The sequence below is a fragment of the Paroedura picta genome, chromosome 2, assembly GCF_049243985.1.
Source record: "Paroedura picta isolate Pp20150507F chromosome 2, Ppicta_v3.0, whole genome shotgun sequence".
Lineage (NCBI taxonomy): Eukaryota > Metazoa > Chordata > Lepidosauria > Squamata > Gekkonidae > Paroedura > Paroedura picta.
In genome coordinates this window covers 107,843,595-107,855,734 of record NC_135370.1, presented here as the reverse complement: position 1 = coordinate 107,855,734, position 12,140 = coordinate 107,843,595, and the positions used below count along the sequence as shown (strand labels likewise).

Here is a 12,140-nt window from a genome sequence, read left to right as displayed (position 1 = left end):
AAATCAATATTCCTTTGAAATCAAGTATAAAACCTTGTCACGACTTACCCATAATCCAAGTCCTTTACTTTTTGGGGTTTATTTTAAAAATACATTTATTCTCCATCAATTTCCTGAGGTTGAACTGGTTTGCTCCTCTTCACCAGCCACAGCATCCCTTTATCATGTCCAGGACTCACAGATGTCAGATTCCTTGGACCTCCTGACTCAGAGATAGAACCTATATTCATAAGGACAATTTCCCCTCTGTTTATACATTACTAGGGCAGGAGTTAGAGCCTCTTGTGGCGCAGAGTGGTAAGGCAGCTGCCTGAAAGCTTTGCTCATGAGGTTGGGAGTTCGATCCCAGCAGCCGGCTCAAGGTTGACTCAGCCTTCCATCCTTCCGAGGTCGGTAAAATGAGGACCCAGCTTGCTGGGGGGTAAACGGTAATGACTGGGGAAGGCACTGGCAAACCACCCCGTATTGAGTCTGCCATGAAAACGCTAGAGGGCATCACCCCAAGGGTCAGACATGACTCGGTGCTTGCACAGGGGATACCTTTACCTTTACCTTTAGGGCAGGAGTTGGGGAAAACAAATGCATTTAACTGACAAACATGACGTTTTTATATCCATCCCACTTCAGAACTTAGTGGCACAATGTACAAAGTATCAGTGCTAGAGTTGGAGAGTTACAGATTTTCTTTAAAAAATCAAGATCTTTGAGAATTTCAGACTGGTAAATTCAAAATAGAGTTTTGATTGTTAACTATTTTTGAAAAGAACAGCACCCAAACCCTGTCCATCTACCCAAAACTACTGGCTTCCACATAGGGACAGAATTTTGTGGTTTCCCCATTACTGTTATGGCTACACATAAAACACAGTAGCAGTGGGGCTTCCATGTGACAGATTCAGGTTTCCCCACAGTTTCCTTGCCCCAGTATTCCAGCATCAGCCACAATCTTTCTGCTGGGTCACTGAGACGGCAGTTTATTTTTAAATTGGCACTAGCATAGTTTTGTCAATACTAGCCTGAAAGCCCGTTGCATGCAGGAATGCAACGGGCTCTAGTGGAGTGGCTGGATGGAGGAGAGTCTACCTGGAGTGGCAGACAGCGGCTGGGGTGAGGAGTCCGGAGGTGGGTGGTGTAGCACATGGCGCCGGAGCTGTTTGGTGCACTGGCAGCCAGAGCAAGGGCAATGCTGATGGGTGTCACATCAGTCAAGTGTGTCAGCCAGGTGGAGGCTGAGGCAACGGCTGCGGAGGTGGCTGGCCCAGCATGGCCAGTGGGTGGCATGGTGGCCCAGTGAGAACAGCTGGTAGCAGATCAATGGCATCCCCAGAGCCAAGCCAGTGTCTGGCTGTGAGGATGGCTGGGTGCTGACTGGGCAGCTCCAGGAGGTGGACGCTCGCCATGGAGACGAGGTGGACGCTCGCCATTACTGAACAATAGGCGGCCTCATGTAATTATATTAATACAGTGTATTTTCTACACAATATATCACAGGATTTAACTATGTCCTATCATGTCATGTATATGCATATATATAACCCAGAAGATGTTACCTGACATCCTAGTATTAAGAAGACACTGTTTGTCTATCTCCTCCCCCCAGTTCTGTGTATAGTGCTGCTGGTAGCCCAACAAACCATGAATGTAGTAGTCAGCAGTGTTGCCTGTAACACAAGCAAAATATTTTCCACTTTGTGTCCCTCCCTGTCTATAGTGCTACCAGACACTGGGGAGGAGTTTATTTCCCCATTTCCTCAATCTACAATGCTGTCTGAATGCAGGTTCAAGTAAAAGGTCTCCCTCTCTGCCAAGAAACCAAAGAGAACAGGATCTGCTCTTTATATAGAATCACAGCTGTGGCCAAGACAGCACAACAGTTGGTAAAGACATTTTATACAACTGCCTTGGTACCCTCAGTGGCAAGATCTGTGTAACTCAGCAGACTGTAAAATGCCCCATTTCTCTCCAGCTGGGTGTAGTGGAAGAGCAGTAGCCTCTAATTTATTTACCAACTTTTCCTCCACATGTTCAATGCTTGCATTGTCTGTCAAGCTTGGTCAATTATTTCACTGTTTCACATTGTGCATCATGGGATGTGTAAAATAGGTACGGAATACCAATAGCCAGATGCACTGAAGAGCATTTGTTTGATCTGAGAGAGAGAAATCTGAAAGAAACTTTCCCTGACTTGATCAAATTGTCATCTTATTTTATAGGCTCTCTTCCACCTGAAGTCTATATAACTTAAAAAATGAATGCAACATGTCTTAATATTCGACAAGATACTTTAGATCTGCTTTAGCTATACTGATTTATAAGAGTGTTTCATACTAATTTACCCATGAACATAACAGCCAGATTTTGGAAGCACTTTTCTCAAATTATGAATCATTAATCGGGGTCATTACTTTTTCATGGGCTAATACAAAACCACAAGAGTGGGGTGATGACTATTGGACAGTAGCAAGTAACTAAGCTTAAGTAAGTCATGTAAGCAGGGTGGTAGAAAGTTGCCTGGTGCTTGCTGGTGGGTATAGTCTTGCCCTCAACGTGCCTTTTATTGGCAGAAATCAAGATTTGAATGCTGGCAGTATTGTTGCTGTTGCATAACGGTGCCCACTAAGGGCCTTCATTACTTAAAGCTGCAGGTACTGCTTCTATAACTTAATGGAGCGGGTTAACCCACAATATATGTGTGTTTATCCATATGTGTGTGTGTGTGCATGCATGTGCATGCAAACCTGAGATTTCTTCATTATGTAGAAAGATCTATCTTGCCTGTCAGCAACCTTGGTGCACACATTAAGTATCCATAGATGAGACTATGCTGACAATTAGATATATTGATGATTGTGGTGAGTAATATGAATTGTTTCAAATAATTACAAATTTGTCATAGGAATTTGGGTTCCTTTGCTTCCCCCCCCCTTCCAATGGGTTAGAAAAACATGTATGAAGGTGGCAGTATTGGCTTACACAAGTTGCCTTACACAACTTGTACAAGCTGTTGGTTTAAATATCCAACATTTTGGATAGACTCAAGTAGAATTCTGACTAGACCTATTTAGGATTGCTCACACATATTATTATTTCTTCAAGACTAAAACAACCTACATGTCATCCTTAGCTTTTAAGAATAAATATGCATATACATTACTCTCTGCTTAAATGTACCTACTATATAAAACTGGCCTCCATTTCAGTGAGAAAGCTACTGTAGTCTTGCCCCCTGATGTGAAAGTGTTACATATGCTTGCCAATATTAATTTACATGGGGAACACTTTAAAAATGACCATCCAAACCCCTTCACTTTCAGTGAGGAATGGTATAATCCAATGGTAGAATTATACCTCATCAGCTATTCTATAATGGACCCTGCCATCTAAGTCATGAAATGTGCATTATTTGTTTCCTGCAACAAAATATGAAATCTTGAAAAATCATCTACTGATTTTTGTTTTTACTGCTTCCAGTAAACGTTTCCATGGAACACAGTTTGAGAAAGGCAGTATATCAGTACTCTTAATGTTTCAGTAGGTGCTTTCTGATGAACAACCACAATACATGTAATTTTGCTACCTCTGCCTCTTTTTCTGGCAAAGAAAAGAAGGTGGTGAAAGAAGACAAAGTGATTAATAATGCCTTCCTAAGTAGAGTTACATGCTTCTAGGTCAACTGAAGTGGGTTCATTTATGGAGGAACTGCTTAGAAAAGCACTGTAAACCCTTCCCTGTGAGCATTTTTTCCACTTTCAAGTGTCCCTCATTTTCTCTCATAGAGACATTTTTCTCTAGTGTTTGTCAGGCCACATCTACCCACTTGCAACCCTGCAAGGAGAAAGCAACAATAACAAAATTTGATGCAGAAAAATAGTTTATTGAAATGGATTATGAGTATGCTCCATCTTTAAAACCACAGAATCCCAGATGTATTTAACCACCCAAAAAGCCAATGCAGGAGTTGTTGTATGCAAAATGGGTTGGTCCCAACTGTCTTACGATTACAGTCAAGTAATTTTTTTAATTCACTGCTATGAGAATAAAAAAATAATGTCTAAGAGATAAAGGATGTGTCACTTCAGGTACCTTCTTTAGCATTTTCTCCCAGGAAAGTAAGATGATGGTTTCACTTTCCCTCTCTAGATTGGCTTATGTGAAACAATTTCACTTCCTTCCTCCTTCATGTAACCCCTGCCAGTCCTCCAGAACAATATATCAAGTAGCATGGGAGGCTGCAGCAAGAAAAAAAAAGTCTCTATAGTCTTGCACTCTACAGAAACAGGAGAAGCTCACACTGGTTTGAGGATAGCACTAGTAGCTGATAGTTGCAGGAACTGTGCCATGACATATGGTTTTGGAGGATTCTCTGAAACTGAGAAGTGACTTCTCTGGAGGTTGCTGTAGAAAAGAGAAGGCAGTAAAAATAGTTTGTCGCTCCTTTCAAGGAAGTATTGAATCTATTCCTATGCGTAATTAAAAACTTTTTATTATTATACTAGGCTGAAAGCCTGTTGCACCCAGGGATGCAACGGATGCTAGCAGCGGGAGCCCACGACAGCCATGCCGTCACCCTACCTGGCTGCAGTGCTGGCGGCATGGACAAGGTTCCTGGTGGCTGGTTTGGCTGGCGGGTGACCAGAGCGGCGGGCTGGGCTGGGTGCCATGGGACTGCTCTCCTCTGTCATTGGGCAGGGTGCCTTAGGACCGGCTGGAGTGGCAGGCTGGAATGGCGGGCTGGGCAGGGCCCGGTGGGACTGCTCTCTTCTGCACCCAGGCAGTGTCTGGCCACAAGACTGCAAGTGTTCCTCATGGCTGGTTTCTGGGGGCAGGCGCTCTAAGTGCAAGCCCCATACGGATGCACCCAGCTTTCACTGATATGCCCAGATTGGCCTGTGCAGCTGGAATCAGTGTCCGGACATCCGGACGCGTCCCAGACACTGTTTCTCCCATAATGGCTCTGGGGAAATAGAGTCACTAAAGGTTAAAGATAGAACATTAAGACAAATCCTTATCCATTGTTCTTCTTAATATTTGTGAAACAGCCCCGGGGGGTGGAGAGTGTCCTGGCTGTCCGAGATGGAATAGGGCCAATCAGGGTGCGGCCAGCTTGATTGGCCCTCCTTGTCTAGCTCCCACCCTCCTTCCCTGGATGCTAGCCACTTTGCACTCAGATGCCTGAGAGAGACACACAGAGACACAGAGAGCCCTGCCGAACCACAAACGACCCCTGATTACCTGCTATGGCTCCTGCTGCAAGAGAGAGAGAGGCAGACAGACAGAGACAAACTGCAAACGAGCCCCAAACTGCAAACAACCCTTGCTTCCCTACCTCCTATGGCTCCTGCTGTGAGAGAGCAAGATCTGCGCCTTCCGGTGTCCCCTGGGTCCTAGTGCCTATTAGTTTCTTGGTTGCAATGGGCTTTCTTGCTAGTGCAAAACATAAAAACAGTGTCCTTTTCATAACAAGCATGATAGTCAATCAAAATCACCTGTCTTACTGTAAATACATCTACATAGAAAATGAGATCTGCATTTCTATGGCCAAAGGAATCGGAAAACTTTGATTTCTGCCCAGTATAAAAGGATGCCATAATAAGTACTATCTTTTTTACATTCCATTCTTCTGACAGATACATCTCCCTAATTTTCTCGAACAATTTGTTGAATCATTGGCTAGCTATCTAACTTCTAGTGTCCTGCAAAAACCCATATTTTCTTCAGTACATGTTCATAATAATAATTCTAAATATTCCTATACGTCTCTAAGTACTTATATTAATTTTTAAAAGACCACCTTTCTGCCTGATTCATCTCTGGCAACATTTTAATCAATTAACATTGCAATAACATTGCCAATGTCAAGAGTTCAAAGGGGAGTGTGTGTGTTAAGGTTCAAGACTTGGCAAGTTGAGCTCCGTATATCTTACAGATGCTTAAAATACCTTTGTTGTAAATATTTTCTGTCTTCATTTTGCTTTTGCAGTCCTTCACAAGCAGCCCAGAGAAGTGTGCCTTTGTTTGCTCGAACTTGGAAGGATTGCTGCCAGGTAGGCAAAAATATTTCAAGAAAAGAGAAATATTTGCACTCTTGACAGTAGCAGCTATTGAGTGAATGACGAGTTCAGTGCATCTTCGGGCTAACATTTACATTAGCTGGGGTCAGGGCCAATACTCTCAACATGAACATATTGGGAGCAGTTGTTCAAACAAAAACAAGCAAGCTTCCTTTCAGACAGTGATGGAGCATGTCTGCCATCTTCATATAGAAAGGGGAAACCAACATGAAAACTAGTTAAATCAGAGTAGTCTTTTCTAAGCTAGATTTACTAGTTTCAAATATTGACATCAATAATTGAGGACACCTATCGCCCTGAATGAGCCTCTTGTGGCGCAGAGTGGTAAGGCAGCCGTCTGAAAGCTTTGCCCATTGAGGCTGGGAGTTCGATCCCAGCAGCCGGCTCAAGGTTGACTCAGCCTTCCATCCTTCCGAGGTCGGTAAAATGAGTACCCAGCTTGCTGGGGGGTAAACAGTCATGACTGGGGAAGGCACTGGCAAACCACCCCGGATTGAGTCTGCCATGAAAACGCTAGAGGGCGTCACCCCAAGGGTCAGACATGACTCGGTGCTTGCACAGGGGATACCTTTACCTTTACCTTTACCTTTATCGCCCTGAACTGTGCTAGGCCCGGCTCTAATTCCATTGGGTTCAATTGACTGTAGACATAAATAATAACTGGAGTGGTATTTGCACACATTTAAAAAGCCCTCAGTTGTCAGCTTTGATAATAATCTCCTTGTCTCAAGAAGGGTTGCCAGTCTCCAGATGGTAGCTGCACATCTCGTGCTGTTACTACTAATCTCCAGGTGATGGAGATCAGTTCCCCTGGAGGAAATGGTTGCTTTGGAAGGTGGACTCTGTGGTATTATACCCTGTTTAAGTGCCCTCCCCAAACCAGGTAATAATTAACCCCAGACTCCAGGTATTAATTAACAAAGAGCTCCATCTTGCAGACCCTTTAATAACATCTGCATTGGCCACCTCCTGTGACAAACTCCCCTGGAAACAAGAATACCGATTGACAATTGTTAGAAACTGGTTGGCACTGGAATTTTAAATAAATGTTTACCTGGTTTTATTGTTAATTAATGTATTAACTATTTTATAATTTTAAGTCATCTTTTTTGTTAACTGTCCCAAGCCGGCTTTTGGGAAGGGTGGTATATATATTTAAAAATAAAAGTTGTCCAGGGGACAAGTAGGGTGCTGGTAGCTTCACTTGGCAAAGATGGTAAAATACCAGGAGTGCTACTTTGGTTACCTGAGCCCCCATAGATAAAGAGGCATCAAAGATCATGCCCAAATTCCTAGAGAACTGTGCAGCTGTAAACTGTGCTTCCTCTCTCAGCCATTTTCTAGCCAGCCACAGGAGCTCAGTCTTTGAGGGATTGAGTTTCAGGTGACTCTACTTGAGCCAAACCATCACTGATTCCAGGCAACTGGCAAAAGTTTGTTGGCCATCCATTAGGATGTAGTTGGGTGTCATCAGCATATTGGTGACACCCAAGTCCAACCCCTCCCAGATCAGCTGGGCATGAGGGCGCTTAAAGATGTTTATTCATATGGGAGACAAAACCATGCCCTACAGGATCCCACAAGTGAGTTGGCAGTGGTGACCCTCTGTGAAGCTTGGAGAAAGGAGATCAGCCATTGAAGGGCTGTCCCTCAGATTTCCAGCACTGGTAAGGCCGTTAGCAAGAAACTCATAATTGACTAAATTGAACATTGCTGTGAGATCTAATATCACAAGCAGTACTGACCCATCCCAGTCCAGGAGGCCATCCATTAGGGCGACCAAGACTGTCTTCACCCCATGGTGAGGCCAGAAGCCTCTGGCCGTGAGGGGCAGCAGAAAGCCTCCCCCCACTGGACTTGCCAGCGGAGAGGCGCCCCTTGGCCTGGGAAGGCATTTTGCTGCATCTCCTGGGGCAAAGGGCAGTGGAGACGCCCCCCCTGGCTGCACCAGCGGAGAGCTGCCCCTTGGGCTGGGAAGGCCTCTCCCCATGTCCGTGATGCAGCAGAAGGCCCTACTGGGTCAAGGGGCAATGGAGAGGACCCTGCTCGGCAGGAAAGGTCCCCCCCCCCATCACCAGGCACTCCACTGGAGAGCTGCCCTTCGGCTCGGGCAGTCAGGCATGCTTCTGAGGTGAGGGGCGAGTGGCAGTCGAGGGAGGGTGGGAGTTGTTCGGAGCGGGCAAATCAGGGTGCAGCCAGGTTCCCCAGGGTCAGTTTCAGAAATATTAAGAGGAACCATGGATAAGGATAAGCTTCCATGTGTAAGCAAGCAAGATATCTTATCTTTAACCGCTCCTGCAGTATCTTTAACCGCTTCTGCGGTATTAAATAAAAGGGTAAGGCCACCTGGGGAGGAGTTAGGGCGGGCCCTGTCCAGGGTAAAAATTCAGAGGGCCCAATTAGGAGCTGTGAAGCGGCTCCTGATTGGGCCCTCTGAGTGTCCATCCAGGGCCAAGCAGCCAATGGGGAGGCGTGCAAAGCGCCTTCCTATTGGCCCCTCACCAGGACAGACTAAAATTCCATTCACCCAGCCCAGTCTGGCTGCCAGTCTGATCCTGACCACCGCAGGGAGAGGAGGTCAGTAGGGCTGCCAAGGGGGATGAGAACAGAGGCTTGGACAGGCTGCGCCAGCCCTTTTCGCCCCAAGGCTGTCCTAACTGTCATGTCCAACTGTAAATTGCCTCAGAACACTGACATAGCTGGCAGGAGGCTGCAGAGTGCTCCCCCTCCCCCCTTCAGGCCTGCTATGAAGGAGCCACTGACAGGCCCAGACTGAGGGGAGGGAGCCTTTCCAAGAGCAACGCAGGGGAGCCTGAGAGCCTTCCTTTTGAGGGGGGGTACTTTCCCCTTCTGCCAAACAGTTGCCTGACAAGGGGGCCACAGAAAAGCCCCTTCTCACTTAAAATACTGCTCTGCCCAGAGGTTTGACACAGCCAAGCCATGTGTCTTTCTTCTTTGCAACTCTGCAGATTTGAGGCCACTGCACAGCGTTATTCTGCAGAGGAAACTGTCTCTTTTGTCTCCTGTTTCATCTGCACAACAACCCTGTGCAGTAGGCCTCAAGTCTTTCAATTCAACAACAACCTGTGTGGGAAGCCTTAAATGTTTCTTCTCTACCACAACCCTGTCCAAAGTAGCCCTTTCTGCCTGGGGAGCTGATCTTTATACTCTGCAGGTGAGCTGTAATTCCAGGAGCTCTCCAAGCCACACCTGTAGGTTGGCTACCCCTGGGTTGGAAATATTCCTGGAGGTTTGGAGGTGCGACTTCAAAATCATACAATGCCTCAGATTCCAGCCTTCAAATGAGCCATTTTTGCCTGCAGTTGGTAGGGAGTGGTGCAGGAGTGTCCCTCCTGGCCTATGGGTTATGGCCAGCCCTTACCAGCAACTGTTTGTATTCTGGGACGCAGACAGGCAGACCAGCATCAGTCCTGTGAGTCTGGAAAGTACAGGAAGATCTAAATAAATATTTACAGCCTGAAACTGTAAATAGAGAACAAGTAAATGTCTGGAGACACATAGTAACTGAAATGACTTATTGACCTTGCAAATAACCTTGGTTTAGCTAATAAAAAAAACAGTATTAAAACCTTACTAAGGTCAAGACTGCTGTGCACAGAGAGTCTTCCTCTTAGGGTTGCCAGCTTCCCTGTGAGGCTCTCTACCCCACTTCCCTCATGTGGAGTCTGCTATGGGGAGAGAAAGGGAAGACGATTGGAAAATGCTTTGAGACACCTGAGGCCTGCTGGGTCACTGCGGCCCATTCCCAGTTCTCTCAGATCTCTCACAACCCCACATACCTCACAGGTTGACTATTGTGGAGAGACGAATAGAAAAGGTGTTTGTAAACCGCTTTGGGACTCCTTTGGGTAGTAAGCAATAGGGTACAAAAATCCGTTCTTCTAAGGAGCAACCATGAAAGAAGCATGTGGGCACATAACATTTTACCAACAGTCAAAACATGGGAGACAGAAGGAACAGGGTGGACACCTGTGTACTGTGACTACCCCATGTGTATTAGGGCAGAGGGGCATTTCGGTGAATGTGGCCTAATTCACACAAGAAGGGAAATTACGCAGAACCGGGAGGAATTGGTTGCCATGTAATCTTCCCCTAAGAAGAATCTCCAGTCTGATTTTCCCTTCACATATCTGAGGACATGGCTCTGGAAAGCTCATCTGTAACCACTATGCCAAAATTCCCAAACGTCAGTCTTCTCCCACACTCAACGAACATTCCACACCACAGGTTCTTGACACCCATATCTCCACACCCATACCCTCATTTGCCACCATGCCACCACAACCTCCCACACAACACACATATTCAACCCCATGCCCTTACAGACTGGACAAGTCCTCCCCTTCCTCTTCCCACTGCCAAGCTCTAGCGCCCGTTGTATTTTTGGATACTACGTGCTTTGCCCCTAGTAACTTGAATAAAACATTGGAGTAAGATAAGGATAAGCTATGTCTGAATTTGTGTATCTCAAACAGTGAGTGGGTCTAATTTACTATCATTTTTGCTTGACCAGATCACTTCCATTAAGAAGTACAGAGTAGTTACTGCACCCTTCAGTGATGTCACATGGTTTTGTTGGCATGACAAGTGATGCTCAGTAGCATCACACTGATGTGGAAGACTTTGGAGTGAAAATGTCAATGGTCAACTATCAATCTGCGGTTACGAGTGAATCCAGCCTCCCTTGACCCTTTGAGTACCTGCTAGAACACTCAGTACTTCAGGCAGTGAGGATCTTGTTTATTCTCAATGTCTTCACAGCCTGTAAGACAGGAGCATATTCCCTGTTATCTCTGTCACAAAGTTAGGGAGTTCTTGTCATACACAGCAAACTGGAGAATGACAAAAATGTCTTCCTTCAGGCTGGATACACAGGAGAAAGTGGTGACTTGAAAAAAGGTTTATCAACTTCTGCCTACCTGTCAAGTTCATTTGATGGTATCTAACTATAGACTTCAGCTGGCTACTGATTAGTGAAGCACAAAAGTATTTCACTACAATTTTAGAGTAGCAATAAGAACCTTGCTGAGTTTTGTTTTTTGTTTTTTTTTGCTTTTGGTCCTCACAGTGTGCCCAAAACTAATGGCATATCTGGGCTCATTTTACTTGGTTGCTATTATACTGTTGCACAATGTTAGTAGAGAAAAACAGAACCTTTCCAAGGCAATTGGTACAATAAATTTTATATATCAATAATTTTTAAGGACCTTAAAAAATTATTAATATATAAAATTTATTGTACCAATTGCCTTGGAAAGGTTCTGTTTTTCTCTGTTTGTGTTTTGAATCTTTCTTCCTTTCTTGTATTGTAAGCACAATGTAAGTAGGCATTTCATGTATTAGGTACACTCTGGCATGTAAGGGAGAGGCAGGATAAAGCACCCATTAATCCTTTGGGAACAGGGATGCTTAAGTGTTCTGGCAGGCTTTGTCACATCTGAGCCATTCCTGCTAATGGCACAGTGTTGCTGAATAACTTGAAGATAGCACACCATGCAGCTAAAGCAAAACAGTATTTGGGAACTGGTAGGTCTAAGGACTAGGAACACAGTAACTGAATTTATTGGATAAAGCAAACAAGATGCACAAATGCTATATAATAGCAAAGCATGTTTATGTCAGTTCCTGACGTTTTGCTTGAAAATGGTATAGTCCGTACATATGACCAGACTTTACTAATATGAGCATTCTGAATGGATCAGCTATATCACTATGCAAAGTGGTGAGTAGGGATGGGGAACAAACTGACTGACAAACTAAAGATCACAAATTTAAGGCAGTTCACAAAGCAATGATCACACATTGAATAACTGCCAAAAATTTCACAAATTTTTATTCAGTTCACAGCAGTTTATGAAAAGCAGAAAGTGGGGTTGGGGTGGGCTGAAAGTGTGGTGGGGCTGAGAGCCATTTAAACCATTGCTTTCTGCTTCCTGTAAAACACAGTGGTGAACAGGAAGTAGCGAGTGAAATGGCTAGGAACTATTTAAATCACTATTTTCTGCTCTCTGAAAAGCCATGGGAAGCAGAAAGCAGAATTCTAAACTT

The 12,140-nt window shown here is 44.9% G+C and overlaps 1 protein-coding gene across 3 annotated transcripts in view; it reads left to right on the top strand.

Annotated features, from left to right (window-relative positions):
- GAS2 (growth arrest specific 2) overlaps positions 1-12,140 on the top strand; it is a 157,546-nt gene that overhangs the window by 90,608 nt on the left and 54,798 nt on the right. For all 3 annotated transcript variants that reach the window (XM_077322008.1, XM_077322006.1, XM_077322007.1), the window contains one exon: positions 5,981-6,044. In XM_077322008.1, coding sequence (XP_077178123.1) covers positions 5,981-6,044 — 64 coding nt within the window. The remainder of the gene's footprint in view (positions 1-5,980; positions 6,045-12,140) is intronic.